Here is a 21,825-nt window from a genome sequence, read left to right as displayed (position 1 = left end):
CCTTTGAGAGAACATTACATCAGTCTTGTAATGGGATGGTGTTGGCTCACACAGGTTCAAACATGACAGATGGTCTGTGAAGAAATCCTGTCTCAGAACAAACTAGAAAGATAAAAGCTGTGGGACTTTCACTTGAGAGATACCATAGATCTGATGGAGCTATTTTCACAAAATACCATATGCTGGACAATTTGTAATGATGGGAGCCTATTTCTTAGAGGTGTAGAGGTTGGGCCTCCAAGAACAAGGTACCAGAAGTTCTCATGCTTTGCTCTCAGCTTTAAAGATGGAGCTATATTGCTGTTTTCCCAAGAAGGAACCAAACCTTTCTCTTCACCTAGTGGAAGAGGTGAAGGGGACTGGGGAGGTGTCTGAAGTCTCTTTCATATAGATATTAATGCCATCATGAGGGAAGCGACCTCAAGAGACCCCAGTCTACCCTCTCCTCTCCTCTCCTCTCCTCTCCTCTCCTCTCCTCTCCTCTCCTCTCCTCTCCTCTCCTCTCCTCTCCTCTCCTCTCCTCTCCTCTCCTCTCCTCTCCTCTCCTCTCTCTCTCTCTCTCTCTCTCTCTCTCTCTCTCTCTCTCTCTCTCTCTGTGTGTGTGTGTGTTTCTGTAACATGTCTCTGGAGGCCAAAAGATACCTAAATATATTATCCTCAGAAATACTTTCCACCTCCTTTGAGACAGGATCTCTCGCTGGCTGGGATCTTTCCAGTTAGGCTAGGTTGGTGGCCAGCAAGCCACAGGGATCTTTGTGTCTCTCTCAATGATAGGACTACAAATATATATCACCATAGTTATTTTTGTGAAGGTGCTGGGAATTCAACTCAAGTCTTCCCTTTTTTTTTCAAGATACATACTTAGTGAACTGCACCATTCTCCTTGACCTCAGGGGTCCCACTCTTTAATCCTTTTGATTTTTAAACTTTTCTGTTTTTATATCACCTTATTGCAGTAGAAATAATAAATATCGATGAATAACCTTTACTTGTACTATTATTGTCTTTTTCCTTGAGAGTTTCATACATGTATACTATGAAATATGACCATGTTAACCCCCCCCATTTTCTCCCTCTAACTTTCCCCATATTCCTCCACCACACGTTGCTCTCCAAACACATCTCTTCATTTTTATGATAGCTCATTAATTTGAATTAGTATTACCCATAAGTGCATCGAAGGGAGGCCATCCACTGAAACACAGAAACACCTACCATTGGGAACACCTTCAAGAAAGAATAATTCTTCCTCCCCAAGATCTATCAGTTGCCAATGGCTCATCCATAAGGGATAGGGTTTGGCAAGCACCTCCCCATCAGTGAAAGGCCCCATTCTTCAGGCTAACATTTGGAGACTGGGGGAGGTGCTAGGCTCATAATTATTAACATGAATCTTAGAGTGATCCATACATTCATATTCTAGCACATGTTTATTTTTCATGTGCTAAATGTCAGACTCTGTCTATACAGTCCATATCCTTTAATGATTATAACAGTCTCAAAACATATTTCCATAATTTTTCTTTTTAAAACAGGAGAATAAATCTGATTTTGTGGGCCAGATATAGTGGCACATTTCTTTAATCCCAGTTCTAGAGGAGCAGAGGTAGACAGATTTCTGTGAGTTTGAGATTAGTCTGATCTACATAGAGTTTTAGGCCAGCCAGGGCTACAGAATGAGACCCTTTCTTAAACAAACAAACAAACAAACAAACATGCCCAAATTTCTGAATTGTGAATACTATTATTTCCAAGCCTTATAAATATCACAGCATAATACTACCTTCTGCATCCAAGACCCAGGGCTGAGCTTCAGGGAGTACCTGAGTAAAACTGTGGTCTTTGCACTCAAATAGCACTTGATCTCCCCCCCCCCACCCCCAGAACAAATGCACAATGAAGACTTTTTCCAGGTGTAGCTCAGGAAATCACAGATATGTCGATTTCTCTGGACCCAGCTCAAGGGGTGGATTTAATACTTTCCTGCGTGTATATAAATAACTCATATTTAATGTAGCTTATAATACACTGGAAACTTTCACGTGAAATTAGATCGGAATTTTTCCTGCAAACCTACGTAGATATTATGCAAATCTGGCATATTTTTCAGAGGGGAAGAGTGAGGTAAGGTAACTGAAGTATTCATGTTGGGTACAATTTAATTTTGAGAAGGAAATGTCTGAAACATTTCCCCTATATAGCAAAAGAAGCAAAGTTCATGAAATTACCTATTTGTCAATATTGTATGAAATAACCTAAGTGATTAACTAATAACTAATACAACAACTAAAATTTTCGGAGCACCCAGATGTATCAGCTTCTATGCTATGCTTCAGCTAGCATAAAGAACAAGGATTCCCCTAGCTAGTCGCTAGTAGGTGGTGTAGGTTCATCATGAGAAGAGTCAGGCAGCAAACCTGCTGTACAATTACTTCTGAGTAGACGGCTCTGGAAAATGTCTCTCAAGGTTTGACACCAGCCCTGTAAACAGGTTCCCTCCTCCGCTGTTTTGCTAACACACCAACGACAGAGGAATGGATCTGAAGAGCCTTAGCTCAGAGTAAAGGGATTTGGCAGCTGTGGGTGACGGTGGGAGGATGCTAACAGAGACTTCTAGTGATGAAAATTCAACTTATAAAAGTGGAAAACTATCATTTAAGTCAGAATTCTTTCTGGTCTTGTTGATCCTGTGAGGGATCAGTTGGCAGAGACATCCACTCATATACCCTTTATGCCTAAAGAGAAAGGAATAGGATGCCACAAAGTGCCTCAAAGCACCAGAAGCTTGTTGCAGAAGCAGCAAGACTCCATTAGGGCCTTCTTCATGTTGGTAGGTCTATGAACTTAATCAACTGTAGTCTACCATTCTCACGAGAACAGTAAGCATGAGACAACCAGGAGACCCTCTGTAAATCAATACTTACCTGAATATTTTCAACTTTGGGCAAGACTAGAAGAGATGCCAGTGGGATCAACAAAAAGTAACTTAGTTGTTATAACACAAACCACACAGAGACATTGTTTGTGTTGGCTGAAACAAAGCTGAACCTTAGACACCAAAGATAAAACAAACAAACAAAACCCAATAAGCTCTATGTACTCCCTTAGTTGAGCCAGGCTCTATCTATATCTGTATCTGTATCTGTATCTGTATCTGTATCTGTATCTGTATCTGTATCTGTATCTGTATCTGTATCTGTATCTGTATCTGTATCTATCTGTATCTGTATCTGTATCATCTGTATCTGTATCTGTATCTGTATCTATCTGTATCTGTATCTGTATCTATCTGTATCTGTATCTGTATCATCTGTATCTGTATCTGTATCTGTATCTGTATCATCTGTATCTGTATCTGTATCTGTATCTATCTGTATCTGTATCTATCGCATCTATATATCTGTATCTATATATCTGTATCCACATCTATCTATCTACCTACCTATCTATCTATCTATCTATCTATCTATCTATCTATCTATCTATCTATCTATCTATCTATCTGCTTATGGTAGAAAAGATCCAACTTAATTCTGAAATGGTTCATCTTTTTGGGGGGAGAAAGCAGGATAGGTCTGATTTCTGACATTGGTGTTGTGGACGTCAATCCCAATATCTCTACTCTGGAAGTAACGAGTAGAACATATACCAGGGTGCATTTCTTACTTGGTGTTTGTAAATTATATTAAAGCTGTTGAGACCATTAATTGAAAGCAACGAGGAGCAAGCAGTTGAATAGGACGTTGTTCAGATTCCAGCTTCTGCACACAGTGTGTGGAGTGGTTGTCCCGACAACCACACTGAAACTGTGAGAATGGAGTAGCAGGAAAGACATGAACTTGCTGCCAATGCCAACTGCAAGGCCGAGCAGGACTTGACTCCTGGCTCAGGGTTGTTAATCTCCAGGCCAGTGTAGGCCACAGAACACATATCTACAATGCCTTGGAGGGGCATTTTCATTCGTTTTATCAACATTTCTCCATTCTCAGCCTATTTTGTATTCATGCTTCATTTCATTCTTTATTAAGAATTATTCTCATCTTCCATTGTTTTTGTATTTTCCTAGTAATTTACTGTCATTCCTTTTTAATATTATGAGCCTTTCATGATTTCCAAAATCAGTACTTTCAGTGCAACAGATATGTTCTGTTATCAAGAAATTAGCCAGTTAAGCTTCTCCTGTGAGACAGGGGTCAAATGTAGCTCATGAAAGTGATAGATTTCTGTGAGATTACTGCTTTCTGTAGACCAGTCTGGGCCTCGCACTGTCTGTCTGGTTAAGCCTGTGAGTCAACGTGGCTGTGGTAAGTCCACACCATTGTTTGTCACTTAATCTTAACCAAAAAGTCAATAAGCAAAACCCCAGTGCTCCTTAATCCAACCACATGTATAGACTGAATTGAGCACTTCTCATATAAAACATTTTCAAAAGAAAAGCAGAGCTTTGTAGTAGGACAATTAAACCAGAACAAAAGGGCTACCAGCTCGCTGTACTTTTATTTTGCCCTTTCCCAAGGATGAATATGGTTGACCATGGATGATTCCACCTGAGTCAAGCAAAATCCACATGAGGATAGTGGCAATCCAATAAACATCAATGACTGCTGGCAAATGATCAGAAGCAAGAAAAAGGAGGTCTCAAAGGAAGCACAGCTCTACCATCACCTTAATGTCGCATTTCTGGCCTCAAGGACTGTGGGACAGTAAGGTTCTGCTGCGGCTGTGTAGATTTCCCAGTCTGTGGTGGTATGTTCTGCAAGTTTAGAGAGAGTCCTTTGTGCTGTGAGTGTCAAGAATGCAGTGTCTTGACTTGCACCTTGTTCACTTAGCAGGGTGTGTTTGGAGTGGACCGTGGGGGAATCCCTTCATCTTCAACTGTGTGTCTATTGCTTCATGTAAAAGTCATACAGTTCTCATGCGCTGATTCCCTCAGTTGTGATGTGGACACAGTGTGAGAACAGCATCTACCTGGACCATGTTGCAACACTCATGACACTTAAGGGGAAAAGAGAAGTAACTTAAATGAGCCGATGCTCATCCTGCTTTTGAAGCCCAACTTTTATGTGTTCTGCCAGAACCCGTGAGACTGTAAGAGGCTAACTGACTAGCTTGTAAATAGGGTGGAACCAAGCCCAAAACCTAATAAAATTCTGTCAAGGCTCTCTCTCCTTCCTATCTATCAAGGCTATTGTGTGGAAGATGATAGCTTTGCCTGATGTAAGGTTGGAGATTGAAATAGATATGATAATTCATGAACAAGGCAATGTGAGAGGTGCCATAAAGTACAGCTTGATGAATTCTTCTAATTGAGGTCTCAAATAGTAGCATGCATTGCAGAGCTTTTAAAGCCAAACAAAAAAAAAAAAAGAAAAAGAAAAAGAAAAAGAAAAAAGAGAAAAAGAAAAGAAAAGAAAAGAAGCAAAATAGCAAGAGATTGCTTTGGGTTGGAATGCATACCTTGCAGAAGTGCTAGAAGGAGTGCTGCTGATGTCATCCTTCTCTATGGCTCAGGCTAATCTTTACATCTCTGGGATCATACATCTTACCGTATGGTGTAATTGGCAGCTTGCATACCTCCATTAAACAATGACATAAGCCATGCACACCTTGAATCCCAGCACTCAGGAGGCAGAGGCAGGTGGATCTCTGAGTTCGAGGGCATCCTGGCCTATAAAGTGAGTTCTAGGACAGCCAAGGCTACACAGAGAAACCCTGTCTTGGAAAACCAAACCAAACCAACCAAAAGCAGTAACAAAAAAGTAAAATATTTTATCATTTAAAAATACTTGCTATGTGTCACCGAATGCCAAGCAAGAAGGGTATAAGCAGATGGATGGAGGGGGACATTGAGAAATAAAGTCTGAAATGCATGATTTGATGGATGTGTTTCTGCGACAGAAGGACACAGTCAGGTGTTTTGGTGTCACACTAAGAAAGCTCTTCAATAGCAGAATGCAGGGGCAGATGAAAAGAGCTTCTGTTCATAAAGGAATAAAGTGAGGCTGGAAGCTTTGTTTTTCAGTATTGAACACACACGTCAGCTTCAGCATGGGTGGGGCCTAAAGGAGGGAACCCCGTTAAAGACACAGAGTCCTCCAGATCAAAGATGATTTTTTCCTTTTTTAAAGATCCATGGGATATGACTGGAAGCATTATGATCACAGTCCTTCTTGTGGGTCAAAAAGGAAAGGAAAGTCATCAGTTTATTACCGAGCACTAGCGATGACCAGAACAACCTTGACATTCCCACCCCATCCCGAGGGCTTGGCAGTGAGCGACAGTCAGATGGCAGCTCTCTGTGTGTGTGCATTTATCATAGCAGGGGGAAGAGGAGCCTAAGTGATGGAAATGCACTTCTTAGCTGCTGCAAAGCTGGCCTCACCCGCAGTTAAGGCAAAGATGGACGAGTCACCTCCCACTGCAGGGTGCCTCTGTGCCAAGGTCTCAGAACCTTGCCTATGCTGGATGCATGACTCAGGGCTAAGTCAAGCCTTCAGTGTGCAGTAGCTTTGGTGCAGAGAGTTGAAACACTTGCAAGGTTTTTATGGGTTGAATTTACCCTGAGGTTAAGGTTGTTTTCTCCATGGCAACTGCTGACCCTAATGGAGAGATATTTCTCCCTGGAGCTAGGCCACTGCGAGCTCTCTGCTTGCATTGCTTCCCTCTGCACAGGACCTCTACTGATGATAGGGACTGCCTTTCAAGCTGTTCGTGATGGGAACATTAGCCTGCATTTGATCTTTATGTTGTCTTTTGTGATATGTTCTGGAATTTAAGGAACTCTTTCCCAGAACATCAGTAACAGTCAAAACAATAAGGAGGTTGAAGAATGCTTGTTCTCCAAACTGCTTACCAGCTTATCTGTCTTGTACTCCAGCTTTCCTCACATCTATTCAGATCTATGGCTGTCTGGTGTATTTCACTCCAGAAATGATCCTTTCCTGACCAGCATCATATATATATAATCTTTTTTTTTACAGTCCAGTCATTATACTATTCAAGATTCACCAGATCTGAAAGTTTCTCATCCCATTCTTCCTCCCCACTCCCACCCTGCCCTACTCCAGACCTCCCCACTCCCTGGAGCCTCAAGTCTCTCCAACAGTTTGGTGCTTCTTTTCTCACTGAGGACAGACCAGGCAGTCCTCTGCTATATACGTGTTGGGAGCTTTTGACCAGCTAGGGTATGCTGCTTGGTTGGTGGCTCAGTGTCTGAGGGATCTTAGGGGTCCAGATTGGTTGAGAATGCTGGTCTTCCTATGGGGCTGCCCTCCTCCACAATCCCTTCCAGCCTTTCCCTAATTCAACCACAGGGGCCCCAGACTTCCGTCCACTGGTTGGGTGTGAGTATTTGCATCTGTCTCTGACAGCTGCTTGTTGGGCCTCTCAGAGGGCAGCCATGCTAGGCTCCTGCCTGTAAGGACATCATAGCGTCTTAGCAAGAAACATTTAGAACTTTGCATTGAACGAACTTAATGTCATCAGTAAATCTGCCCACATCTAGAGTCTACCCTTAACAGTCAGATGCTTGTCTTGGCATATATCTCTTCACTCAAACTGGACTGTATTTTGTTTTTTTGTTTGTTTTTGAGATTGTATTTTAGTGACTTTTCTCTCTTCTCTTTCCTCCCCTCAAGCCTCCCATACACCCCATCCTTGAGTTCCTTCAAATTAATGTTCTTTCTCTTTATTAATCAATTGTCATTACAGACATATATGTATGTGTACATTGCTAAATATAACCCATCGAGTCCACATAAAGTTCCTGTCCTTCAGTTTCTGTCTCCAAAGTTCTAGGATTAAGAACCATGCCCGGTTTAATGGCTTGCTTTTTCTATAGTATAACCAGTGAAGACTTCTTGGCATAAGAAGAATAATCCTGCTGGTAGTCTGAGCAAACGAGCCAGGTGTTGTAGACTCAGAAAGGCTTGAAGAAGGCAGATGTGAAGAGCAAATGCAAGTGGACCATTCTGACGTTATATTTAAGATGAGGACACAGAGAGGTCAGTAGGAAGCTGTGTGCTTGGTTAACTCAATCTTAATAAGACTTGTCAATATGTTGGGACTGATGGATTGCCTTTCCGATAGGAACTGAGTCCTTGGCTCATCATAGAGCTACATACAGAAACCCATCCTTGTCAGTGACCTGCTGCATGCTAGGTCCCTTTAACTTTACAGTGAAGCAGGAAGACAGCTTCAGTTTCTGAACTGGACCCGGGTGGTAAGCTGATTCCGTTCCCCTGTAAGCTAGCTGAACAAACGGCAACTGCCTCTCCATTCTTTTCAAGCTAGCATGGGAGGAAGCGAGTGAACACGGGCCTGCAGACTTCCCTACGTGGTCACACACACGAGACAGAAAATGGATAAAGAAAAAAGTGATCCTTCCTGCAAGTCCTCAGACCTCAAAGTAAGTGCAGCCGTGGGAAGCCCTCACTCTCCGCTTGAACACTGTGTGCTGCTGGTGAAATGAATCTACGTGGCTGTAAAAACAAAGAAGACAAAAATAAATGCTTAAATTTTACAGTATTTAATAGGTTTTGTGAATGTGAGTTTGTTTTAAAGGACTGTAGATGGTAATTGGTTAATACTGTTTTTAGAAAAGTCCAGGGAAATTGTACTGATTGCTACATAAATTCCACTTTAAAATTTAATCACTAGTGCTAACCGAGACTGCCTATAATATGTTCTGGTACCTAAAGATCCAGCTTAGGCCCTGGCATTCTATATGTGTTGGCATTTCCATACACTTCTTTTACTCCTTCAGGAGTTATGCTTAAAAGTAGCTTTGACGCCACACTTAACTCTTCCTACAGTGGCTCATTTTCTTTCCAAAAGAACAAACTCACCCCTTCAAAAACCCACATCAAATGAAGTCTGTCCAGTTCACTTTCACCATGAGAGATAGAGACAGCTTTTCATTCCAAGGGTTGACAAGGATGCTTGGCAAAGAGAACGAGGGCATCATGAATAATGCAAAGTGTACTTGGCCCCATATTATCCCATTAGTTGGCAGGATTAAAGACTGGAAAATGTGGCAGTTGGACGGGAAGAAGGAGGAAGAGGGTGAGAGGATGAGGCAAGGGTAACAGAGATGGCCAGACAATTTACTTCTTCACCATTGTTGTTGGGTTTTTTTATTTGTTAATTTGGTTTGGTTTGGTTTGGTTTGGTTTGGTTTCTTTTGTTTAGTTTTGTTTGTTTTGTTTTGTTTTGTCTTTGTTTTTTTTTTCCTGTAATGCTGCTGTTAAAAGGATGTGTGTTTAAAAGTTATTTCATCACTGGAGTTTAGTTACCCTGACATGTATAAATCTCTTTGTCTAAGAAGCTAAACTCTCACATGCATTATTAAAGAATTCACAGAATCAAATGACAGAAGGTAGAGGAGAAAATAAGAGAGGAGGAGAGGAAACAGCTAAATAATGCATTTCCCCCTTTTCAAGCAATCCAATGCCCATAAACCAGCAATTTTACCAGCTAGTGAGTCATCTACTTCATTTCTCGCTTTTGTTTAGAAAGATTCTTTTATTTATGATTGAGAAACTGAGTCACCAACCAGTTTAGCGGCTGTCAATGACAAAAAGACAGTGTCGGCATCCAACCCTCCAGGCCAGCGAAAATAATCACACCTCTTTAGTTTGTCTCCCTAGCCCTGCTAGGAAGTTACAATGAGGAAATCAGCATATTCATGTGAGAAGCTCACATGTATGCTTATTTTTAATCTTGCCACCAGACATAAAAACAAGAAATCAAGAGAAAATCAGAATAATACAAGCCTTTAAAGGCCATCAACATCTGGGTATGGCAGTATGTTCTTGTAATCCCAACACCTAGGACACTGAGACAGGAGAATTGTGAGTTCAAGGGCAGCTTGAGCTACATAGGAAGATCTTGTCTCATGAAACAAATGTTCCCAAACCCAATTCTTTCTGACATTCAAATTAAGAACAAGTCAACGCACCAAAGGACATATATACAAAGATGACGATGTCAACCCAGACATCTGCGCATCATAATCCTTTTCTTACTTTTCAACCCTCAGATGTCTTTGTCTGCTTGGCTCCATGCTGTCAGGCCTCTGCTCCATAGTGTCGTTCAATGGGGCTGGAGTGCTAGGAGGTGTGCTCTGTGCTTGGCACACCATCTAGTTTTCTTTTCTTTTTACATTATAAGAGTGCGCATAGGTGGTACAACAATATGAACTAACCAGTACCCCAGGAGCTCGTGTCTCTATCTGCATATGTAGCAGAAGATGGCCTAGTCAGCCATCATTGGGAAGAGATACCCCTTGGTCTTGCAAACTTTATATGCCTCAGTACTGGGGAACGCCAGGGCCAAGAATTGGGAGTGAGTGGGTAGGGGAGTGGGGGGGGGGTATGGGGGACTTTTAGGATAGCATTTGAAATGTAAATGAAGAAAATACCTAATTTAAAAAATTGGAAAAAAAAGAGTACGCGCGTGCGTGCACGTGCGTGCGTGCGTGTGTGTGTGTGTGTGTGTGTGTGTGTGTGATCAGAGATTAACTCTCAGGAATTGTTCATTCCTTTTCCCCTGGCAGTGGTTCTCCACCTGCGAGTCTCTACCCAATTGGCGTCCAATGACCCATTCACAGGGATAGCCTAAGACCATCAGAACACACAAATATTTATTTACATTATGATCACAACAGCAGTAAAATTACAGTTAGAAAGTAGCAATGAAAACAATTTCAAGGTTTAATACAGATCTTCCCCACAACATGAGGAAATGTATGAAAGGGTTGCCGCATTGGGAAGGTTGAGAACCACTGGTTTAGGAAATTGAACTCAGGTTATCAGGTTTGGTAGTGAGCATCTTTACTCGCTGAGCTATTTTGCCTGCCAGCCCTAAGATTCAGGTTTTCTGAGCTGCATACTGTACCTAACTAAAAGCCACTTACACTCACACAGATAGCTTGACTGTTAGGCCGTTTAGCACTGGTGTCTCCTGCATGAGTCACTTCACTTATGCTTGGGATCATCTCTAATCAAGGATTTGTCTTTTTTTTTTTTTTTTTTTTTTTTTTGGACAAGATATCCAACATCTCCATCCAGGTGGTCAGTGTCCCAGGGAAGCTACCAGGGAGAAGACCACCTCGAAAACCCATTGGCAAACCCAGGCCCCGCAAGCAGCCTAAGAAGAGAGCTCCCTTTTGGAATGTTCAAAATAAGATTATTCTCTTCACAGTGTTTTTATTCATTCTGGCAGTCACAGCCTGGACACTTCTATGGCTCTACATCAGTAAGTTAACGTTTAAGTTCCTGTGTGTGTGTGTGTGTGTGTGTGTGTGTGTGTGTAGCAAGTCCTGCCTAAATCAGTAGGCATAACTAGTCTCTGGCTTCTTCTGGTAGATTTTTCCTTCTTTCCCAGACAGACACACTGTTCGGAAAGATGGAGTTGAGACTTTAAGGGGAAAGCCATCAGAATTGTCCACCATTTCTTCTTTATCACCATTGCTTTCTTCCCATGGGTGGGAAGAGGAGGAGGGAGAAGAGATGGGAAGGGAGGAGCTGAAGAGGATGCCCAGGAGGGGTTGACTCGGCCATAAATGCCATGCATTTGGAGCTTTTAAGAAATGAATGGAACACTAAGCTGCTTCATTTCCGCCTTCCGCCCACAGCCTGTTACTAGGCAACCAGAAATTTCCACCTCCCTGAGTCCCCTTTCGTATAAACATCTTTGTCTTCCAGTTATGCTTTTGCCCCTGTGACTGTGTTTTTGTCAATCTGATTGATCCTTTGGGCACACATGGCAACTAAACTCTTTTTTTTTCTTTCAAAACACTTACTAATTCAGCCTGATAACTTGGTTGACCTGCATTGACATTCCCATGTTCAAAATACATTTAATACAAGATGCACTTAAGAGCACATAAGTGAATACATACATGTGGTCTCAGCAGCCCGGCTTTTAATATGGGGCTTCTGACATTCTTATAACATCCTAAATAATTGTAGGTGGAAACATCTTTTGTTATAATATTTTGTCAAGGTCTAGTTCTTTGTTGCTAATACAGAGCTTCTAAGAATGTTGCTTTGTTTTGTTTTGTTTTGTTTTGTCTTGGTTTTCTAATATTTATAAGACAATTGGTAGATGGCAGTGCCTAGAAAGGCAGAGGAACCCCTCCAGGCTGTATCTTCCTGTTCTAGACCATATGGGAAAGAAGAGAGAGGCTGGAAATTAAGTTCAATCATTAGTGGTTAATGACTTAATCAATCATGCCTTCGTAATAGGACATCTGTAAAAACACCTACAAATCAGGGTTCAGAACACTTCTGAGTTGGTGTATTTGCTGAAAGGAGCCATGTTCTAGCCCCACAGGAACAGAAGTTAAGTTTAGGCACACCCAGGCTTTACCCTGATGAACCAATTCACCTAATGGTTCACCTGTGCTCTTTATAATATCCTTTATCATAATCCATCAGTAATGAGTAATAATAATGAAATAAACTAGTATAACAAATTATCACAACTGAGGGTATTATGGGAACTCCTGATCTGTAGAAGCAGCGAGGACTGCTTAGAGGTATACTATCTGTAGTTTATCTGAGGACAGGGTGTCATTATGGGAGTGAGGCATTAACTCTGCATAGTTACATGAAGTCATTGGATACTCATTGCTGTCTGCAAAGAATTGGAGAGTTGCTTGGTGAGGAGACAAAATCCACACATTTGGTGTCAGAAATGCCATGCATAGAGAAGCAGCTTGCCTCGATCTGCTCTCAAGGATATTAAAATGTGATTGTAAGGCAAGAGGTTTCTAGGCAAAGAATCCATGAATGTTCTTGAGTGGTTTAAGTCACTCACCTATCCTTACAAGTTGATTCTCAATAATTTTTTTTAATTAGGTATTTTCCTCGTTTACATTTCCAATGCTATCCCAAATGCCCCCCATACCCACCCCCCCCTAATCCCATACCCACCCATTCCCCCTTTTTGGCCCTGCCGTTCCCCTGTACTGGGTCATATAAAGTTTGCAAGTCCAAAGGGCCTCTCTTTCCAGTGATGGCCGACTAGGCCATCTTTTGATACATATGCAGCTAGAGACAAGAGCTCTGGGGTACTGGTTAGTTCATATTGTTGTTCCACATATAGGGTTGCAGTTCCCTTTAGCTCCTTGGGTACTTTCTCTAGCTCCTCCATTGGGGGCCGATTCTCAATAATTTGTTTGGATAAATCTAAGCACCAAGGCACTCTTTAAAAAGTTACTGATACATTTTCTACTTTTGAAAAGCCCACAAGTCGGTTATCTAAGAAGGATGGGGGTTATTTTGTAGTGTTTGGAAAGGAGCACACCATGGACCCAGAGATGGAATTACAATGCCCCCAGAATGTGCTCCTGAAAGTTCACTGGATGCCTTGTGGGAGTGCCAATGTTGACTTCTGTAATAGGCATGGGACAGGTAAACTAGATACCGTTTCTGAGTCTAAAGAGGCTGGTGGGGTTAGTTAAGACAATGAAGACAACATACTTTATATGAGCACAGAGCACTTATATCCCATAGTTTCCTGGCACCCCAGCTGACATGTTTGCAATACCCTGTAATTAAAGCTTTGGGAAAACATTATACAGAAGTAGCTTATTTGCATAAAAGCCAGAGGTGGTCATTTAATGGAAACAACAATAGAGAACCCAAGAGAACTTGTTTGATAAGCAAGAATTGTTTAATAGAAAACAGGTTAGTTTTGACATATACAGTTAGGTCATAGAGTGTGACCATAAGTAGTGAGGCAGATGGTTAATCAGGGAGACCAACGGGGATTTGTGCACTGTGCTAAGCTAAAAGTATTAAGTAAATATAACTGACTTCAATGTTAAATCCATCATCACCCCACATTGCTGTTGTTCTGCCCCTTGAATACATACTGATCAGAAAAAGATGTGGGAAATATAATGATAATGATGATGGTGATGTGATGATGATGATGATGGTGATAATGATGATGGTGATGGTGATGATAAGTAAAATATATACTTAAGAAGTGTCTCTCTGGAAAAACAAAACCAAAAGCAATTACTAATTTTAAGTGTGAGATTTAGTGGGGGCACTCTAAGAGTGAGGTAAGACAATCTACCAAACGCAATGGTCAAAGAATAACACAGAGAAGACAACCCCCTACTTTCCCAAACCCCAGGCTCTCTGCCTTTACCCCTTTTCCTCATCCTTCCATAGCCTTACTTCTTTGCTTTGGCCTAAGTGACCCCGACAGACCCCATAAGAGGGCTGACCTGCCACTCCTGTGGATTCCATCTTTAAAGCCAACCATCTTCTGTTTAGCTTCACCGGATGGGAGGCCTTATGTTGACCAGAAGATTTTCTTTCTCTATTTCTGCTACCCCTCTCTCTTTTTCTTCTCCACCAAATGTCTTGAGGTCAAAGGTAAATCAGGGACTTAACTATTTTGGAGGTTGAGATAAAACAGTGATTTGCCTTGCATTCCCTCAGAGCGCTTAAGACTGCTGCCCAGGGGTGACAGCCACAGGGAAGGGAGTTACAAAGCCTGTGAGAAGCCTGTCATGGAAGCACAGGACTACAATTCTAGCACTTAGGAGATGAAGGTGGGAAGATTGGAATTTCATGGACAGCCTGTGTTATCCTTGAGAGACTAGTCTTAAAAGACCAATGGATGGGAGGAGCATAGCCCAGTGGAGAGTGCTTAACTCCTACCTGCAGGGCCATGGTTCCCTGCATGGCAGTGAATGCAGGAATCAATAAATATATATCAATAAAATAAAACCATGTCCATAAGATGCTGCAGAGACAGGAGAGAGAAATTAGAAACGAAGAGGAGACTGTGATCCATTGCTATAGTGCTTGCCTACCACCTGTTCAACACCCAGCACTGTGAGGGAGGAGGTAGAGCAAGAGGGCTAGACTCCAATTCCCCCAGCCACCCTCTTTTTTCTCCTGGACCCTGAGCCCATGTAGATGCAGCCAGCCTTGCCTCTGTCCATCTGTCAGCAAAGTTCATGCCAAGAAACCTAGTCTTACAGTTCCCAGAGCAGATCTGAGTAGGAGTGACCCCACGCTGAGCTGAAGGCCATATTGGTAAGGATCAGGGCTCCATATGTTGGGTAGAGTAAGAAGCGTGGACTTATTGCTGCCTATTAGGTCCACAAGTCAGCCAGTAGCTCAGTGGAAGCTCCAAACAGTCAGGAGGTTTCTCCTCTCTTCCCCCACCATGCTGACTGTAGCCCAGCCTGAGGGTGCATGCCCCTTACCACTTTACAGCTTGCAGACATGGAACCCATGAGAGCTGTGTGTGTTATTAACCCGCTAGAGACACCAGAATAAACTCCAAGAAATGTAGCTTTTACCTTTGAATCTTGCCTTGAAGTATTTGCCAGTAGCAGATAAGCTGGGTAGATAAGAGCTAGGATGATTGGCTGCTGAAGGAAAAAAATGCCACTAGGTCTGTTCTTGAGTTTTACAGATTCTGATATGCGCTAAAGTACTTGTTTTGCCTAAGCTGAAATCGTTTTAGGAGACTCCTGCCAACGTGCATCAGACATCGCTTAGCTGTCCAACCTCCCCGCCTTCTCTCTTGTTTTTCAGGTAAGACAGAGAGCAAAGATGCTTTTTATTTTGTTGGAATGTTCCGCATCACCAACATTGAGTTCCTTCCTGAGTACCGGCAGAAGGAGTCTAGGGAATTTCTCTCCATGGCAAAGACAGTACAGCAAGTGGTAAGGACATGGGTGCAGGGGCAAGAGGGTGGGGACCACAGGAGCGGGGGTTGGAAGGGATGGGTTTCTTCAATGCCCTGGCTCACTGGGTTTAGGAAATAGAAGACAGGATGCAGAAAGAAAGCTGCTGGAAGGAAACATAAATTTTAGTTCATCTGTGCTTTAAGATACACGCGCCTTTTTTTTCTCTCTGTTCTGTCCATCTTCACTGTAAGACACAACCACATTCAGATAGCTCTTTCAACTTCTATTTTTCTCCTGTGTGAAATAAAGGATATCATGTGATCTTTAAAACAGCTTCCAGTTCTGAAGTTCAAACATACCCATTAATTTCTACATATTTATTTCAGCATCACCCTGGCCATCTCTTTATGTTTAAAAGAAATGTGCTTTTTATTCAAATAATGAATACTGTAAAATTACTAAATTTTGGAAGAGTATTAAAAGTAAATCATCAGTTTTCAATGTTATTTCCAGAGACAAAGCTCTTATTGTGCCCTACAACGGCATGAGGGCCCTGTGATATTGGAGTATTCTCAGTTGTTGTTATAGAGTGATGTTTTTCTCTTAGCATTGACTTTTAGACTTCCTATGCAAGCCAATGTTCTTTTAAAAGCAAGTGTTAATAGTCCCAAAGTTAACAAATCCCTTTTTATTGGACATTTAAGCTGTTCTCTAGTTATTTTTTTACATTATACATAATACAGAATCAACGCTGTCATGAATTATGCACAACTCTGCTCACTCCCACAGATGAGTCTCTAAAAGCATCTAGGAGAAAAGTCTATTCAGGGCTCCTGGCACAGAGGGACACTGGGAAAGCTTCTGCTAACTTGGACCTCTGCAGCAATGCAGAGGGTTGCCAATGACCTCACTGCAGCAAGAAATGAGGAGGGGTTTGAAAGTGACAGCCATGGTCAGGTCACTTCTTACTGACTGCCAAGAGCTACAGCTGGAAATCCTTCACCTCGCATATACCTGCAGCGATTATGCCTCAAATTATGGATATGATGCAGGCAGGGAGAATATAAACCAAACCAATGGAGGCCCAACAGGTTTAGGCAATGTATGTGTGTGTGGTGTGTGGTTACTTTAAACTTTATAATCGTTATATTATTTTCCACAATATTATAGAACTTTTAGGATTTGGGCATCTGGGTGGGTATTTTGAGAAGAGAATGAGTTTAGCTTTAGGAAAGCTAAGTGAAGACAAAGAGGGTAAGTTGAAGACAAAGAAGGTTAAGTTGACTGAAAAAGGTTTCCTTTGAGTTTTGGGTCAGCTGGTCTGGGGACAGTTGGCCCGACTGTGGGCACCACGCGCCGCCTTGTGGCTAATATTGGAACTTATCCTCGAGAATAAGCAGATCTGAAGCTATAGATAAAATGAGTTTGATTTTTTTTTTTAAAACCACGGAGAAAACTAATAAAAGGAATTGAAAGAACCCAGAAGTTAAACTCGATGACAGACTTTAAACAGAAAAAATGGGTAAGAATAACTGACAATTCTAAGAACTGCTTCAGAAGTAAGGACTGAATTAAAACCAAGAGATACTGTCTGGGTTTGGAGTTAGAAGCCTTCTGTTTGAAGCCTGCTTTCCCCTCTACTAGCTGTTGGAGTGTGGCCCTAAGAAAAACAAGCTTGAAAGAATTAAGTTAATCTCTTTATTTTCAGGTAAACCTTGTTTATACAACATCTGCTTTCTCCAAATTTTATAAGCAGTCTGTGGTTGCAGACGTCAGGTAATGTATGCCCCTGCTTCAGGAATTCTTACCATTCTTGCAATAAAATCCCCAACTCAGAGATAATTTGTTGGTGGTGAATACCCCCTTTAGCAAAACTAATGACCCAACTCTCAGCTGGGCTGTCACACCAAGTTTGTTTTAAATTTACCACGTCTGCCTTTCTCCACCTAGATGTAATCCCAATTCCAGCCATGCTAGGGAAAATGTTCACAAACATGGACACCATGGTGGGTGGATGATAGATACAGGAATAAGGCACAGGCCACTACTTTCCAAAACACGTTCAGTGAAAAACTGGCCACTAGGTATTGTCTGAGAAGAAAAAAGAATCTCATGGTAAAATAATATTTATTTAGGAAAAATTGTGCTCTGTCTACTACAGCCACATGTCTCCACCCCCAGTATAGCTGCAGAGACTCATAATCTCCAGGAGTATAGTAAAGGTATTGAGACACCTTCGAGGGAATCAAACTACTTGTTTTCCTTAACTTGCATTCCCAAAGTTATTTACTGCAGAGCACTGTCATATTGAAAAGAAAATTGGACTCTGTTTTTAGATCCACTTCATATTGGCTGTGTGATATTTGTACTATACTTGTCCACAATTTTCTCATCTGCAGAAGTGGAATGTTAATAGGTCAATTGCATGAAGCAGATTTAACACTGGGTGGAGACACTGAATTGGGTAGTAACTTCTGGTTGGATACCCTTAGGGGAATCTCTGTGGAGATGCAGCTGTGCAGTAATGTTTCCAGATTTGAATCCCACACAATGATTAGATCACACATAGCATGGGTTTTCTCTTTCAAATCCTTACAGCAGGTTGAAAGACAACCTACGGAAGGGCATTAGGTTCATTTGAAACGTGTGCTCAGTGACCTTGAATCTGTCAGTTTCTATGGTCCTGGGCATGTCTGCATTCTATAATGTAGCCTTGAACATTTCTTTCTCTCTTTTTACTATAGCAGTAACAACAAAGGCGGTCTCCTGGTCCACTTTTGGATTGTGTTTGTTATGCCACATGCCAAGGGCCACATCTTCTGTGAGGAGTGTGTGGCGGCCATCTTGAAGGACTCCATTCAAACCAGTATCATAAACCGCACTTCTGTGGGGAGCTTGCAGGGTCTGGCTGTGGATATGGACTCTGTGGTATTAAATGGTGATTGTTGGGTAATTCTCCTTTAAGCATTCTTCAACATCACGTCTGATACTCACATTATCACTGTTAACATCGTAGTAGAGACTCTCACGATCCCAGGAGTAGAGGATTAGCTGGACTTTGGAGCTATTGCTGCTGAAGGGGCTTCTTTAATGCTATACCCAGTATGACTGAAAAGTAGAATTGTGCACAAATAGATGCAAAATTATATTTAGTAAAACGTGCCCTTTCATTCAGTTATTAAGCTGAGGCACGTTCAGAGTATGTCCCTAAGGAAGAAAATGCTAGAGTAGAAGAATTTTACTGAGGTTTAGCTTATTTTCCTTGCTGTCCTCTTATTGTTGGGGACAGAACGTTGAGTTTGGTCTCTGGACAAAGTGACAGGTATTAAAAGGCTTTCCTAGGCAAAGCAAAGGAGGAGAATAAGAGAAAGGTCACGTGAGTGTTCAATGATGGGGAGGGACTGCATAGCATGAAAAGACGAGGTGAGCACACAAGGGTGGGGGAGGCGAAGTGGCAGTCATGAGGGTTTTATTACAATTATATTTTTATTTGTGTGTGTGTGTACATACTATGGCACATGTGTGTAAGTCAACTTGTGGGAACTGATTCTCTCCTATTCTGTAAGGGTTAAGGTCAGGTCACCAGGATTGCCATCAAGAGCCTTCATCTGCTGAGCCACTTTGGTGGCTCCTGGGTCTTTGTATATTGAGCCTTTGGAGGTTAAGGTGGGGTCAAGGTGACACAGACTTTTGTGTGTGAAAACGAGCCCACACATGTGAGAATAAAATCCCATTTTTTAAAGTTTTTACACATTTGTGTTTAGTGTGGAATATACTGCCATAAAAGTGTGTTATACACCTCTCCAGGTGCAAGTGATGGGCCAGGTGCCTGCCTTTTGCCCTGAAAGGTCTAGTGTTGTTTCTGGAAGATCACGTTGCAGTAGCTTGTAGCAGGACACACATATGGCCTAAGAATTAAGATGTGTATTTGGACAGGGAGAAAATAGATAACCAAACATTATTATCTTTTTTGCCTCATTGAACTAAGGAGAAAAATATGTGAATGCACTGTATTTGCAGTTATTTATTTATTTATTTATTTATAACTTTGTGGTGAGTTAGAAGCTGGTCAGAGGTTTCCTACTATTGCACAAAGTCCACCATTTGAAATCTGCCTCCCCAGCCCTATTCTCTAATGCCTTGCCTACACCAGTGCTCCCAAACAGCCTGTACCGTAGCCCCATGGAAATATGCTGTCACCATTTGTCTTGCCAGTGCAACATTGTATTACTCAAATTATTCTGCAGCTATCTCTGTTGATATAAATTTTACATGTATAAGTACCAATTATGCACACAGAGATATACTAGATTTCACACATATACTAGATATACAGTAGGTGATGGTATTTGGTTTGAACAAATGAAAAAAAAATCTCAAATAGAAAATTTCACACTATATTTGCTATTTCAGTCATAGGACTAATTACTAATATTTATATAGTTGCTTTCTCACCCTTGAATTGTTTAAAATTTGTAACTATGAATTCAAGGAAGCAAATAAAATAGTATGCTGATTTCTCATAGATGCAATGGCTCTCATCTCCTGGCTGCCCTATTTTAGCTCTGAACCCCTAAATAACTCTACTCATCCCTGGACTCATCACATATCTGATATGTGAAGTACAACCCATATCAGATGTATCTGATGATCTTAAAGAAGAAATGAGAACAATTTTTGTAAAACAATGAACTTTTGGAACTAACAGTCTTTTTTCTATACTCTTTCACTGCAGCTGGGCTCCGGTCAGATTACTCTTCAGCTGTAGGATCTGGTAAACTCATGACTTTCTTCCTTACCCCCCCTATTAGTGCATATATATGCATATATGTATGTGTATGTATATGTGTATAGATATGTGCATATGCATATATATGTATATGCAATATATACATACATATGCATGTGTATTGTGTGTGCTATACTTCACTTTTCTAATGATGTGATCTGTTATTTTTCTTTTAGTTGTGAGCGACAGCAATGTAATTGGCTTTAGCACAAAAGAAACTTGATTGGCTTATGTATTAAATACTAGAGACAGATATGGGCTACATTTGAAATCAAGTTCTAAAAGGAAATGCTTAAGGGACCCCATATCTCTGCCTTTTTTATTCTGAGGCTTTGCTCTCAAGCTCAGCTTTCATTGTGGTAGCAAATCAAAGGTTCGGCTTGATCAGTTCCTCAGTCATAGTGGAAAACTCCTGCAATCAGACTTTATGCAAGTTTTTGTAGACCTTCTGAACCGAATCCCGATATGCAGACTGGGTAATGTACCCAATCCTAAGCCAACTTCTTTGAGTGTTTAGCCAGTCTGGCCATGTGTCCGATTATCAAATCAGAGGTAAGCCTCAACTAAACTATGGGCTAAGTAGAGGCAGTTTCTCAAAGTAATAGGTTCTGTCACCAAACGAGAGAAGCATAGAGTTTAGACTGGCAAGGAAAACAAGTGACCTCCGTATGACGGCTTTTGCTCACTACTCTTCTATAGAGGTTTCTAGAAAGGTCATGCATGCCTTGAGAAGAAGGGTTGGTGGAGAGGAGGGCAAGGAGGAAAGGGAGAGAAAGAGGAGGAGAGACTAAGGAAGGTTCTGTCCACAGACAACGGCTGCTCCCGGTACTTGTATGCAGACCATCTGACCCTCCGCTACCCTCTGGAGATTTCCGCAACCTCGGGACAACTAATGTGTCACTTCAAGTTGGTGGCCATCGTGGGTTATCTGATTCGTCTCTCCATTGAATCCATCCAATTGGAAGCCGACAACTGTATCACCGACTCCCTGACTGTTTATGACTCCCTCTTGCCAATCCGGAGTGCCATTCTATACAGGCAAGCTGAAGGCTCTCTAGTTGCTGGTGAAAAGGGTTTCCATACTCTCTACATACAATTTCTTCGCCTACAATAACTAAGTACATTTACAGTGACAATGACTGATCCTGATACCCCTGATACTTTAATACCTTTTAAGTATCTGTAAGGTTTTACGTTTGTTGTACACTTGTAGTAACAAGGCTCTCTAAGTCCACATAGTTAAGACTTTGGACAACATATACAATATATATCATATGTTTTGTGTAATTTGACTTTCACTATAAATTAAGTAACAGCCATTAAACTAGTAAAGCATGAGAATAAATGTCCAATGAAGATTAAGTCACAT

General features: G+C 41.5%; 1 protein-coding gene across 12 annotated transcripts in view; it reads left to right on the top strand.

The window, feature by feature from the left end:
• Positions 1–3,460: 3,460 nt before the first annotated feature.
• Positions 3,461–21,825, top strand: part of Tmprss7 (transmembrane serine protease 7) — a 42,245-nt gene continuing 23,880 nt past the window's right edge. For 2 of the 12 annotated variants that reach the window (XR_384541.2, XM_006521917.2), the window contains exons 1-7: positions 3,461–8,407; positions 11,049–11,256; positions 15,573–15,703; positions 17,376–17,443; positions 18,412–18,605; positions 20,403–20,441; positions 21,266–21,494. Coding sequence is in view for 9 of the 12 variants with exons in the window: in XM_006521917.2 (XP_006521980.1) it covers positions 8,360–8,407; positions 11,049–11,256; positions 15,573–15,703; positions 17,376–17,443; positions 18,412–18,605; positions 20,403–20,441; positions 21,266–21,494 (917 nt within the window). In the remaining 3 variants the exon portion in view is untranslated. Of the gene's footprint in view, positions 8,408–11,048; positions 11,257–15,572; positions 15,704–17,375; positions 17,444–18,411; positions 18,617–20,402; positions 20,442–21,265; positions 21,495–21,825 lie in introns of those variants that run through there. The other 10 variants (XM_006521915.3, XM_006521914.3, XM_006521916.2 and 7 more) reach the window with 10 other exon arrangements.

This window comes from Mus musculus, chromosome 16 (assembly GCF_000001635.26).
Source record: "Mus musculus strain C57BL/6J chromosome 16, GRCm38.p6 C57BL/6J".
Lineage (NCBI taxonomy): Eukaryota > Metazoa > Chordata > Mammalia > Rodentia > Muridae > Mus > Mus musculus.
This window is presented reverse-complemented; position numbering and strand designations above follow the sequence as displayed.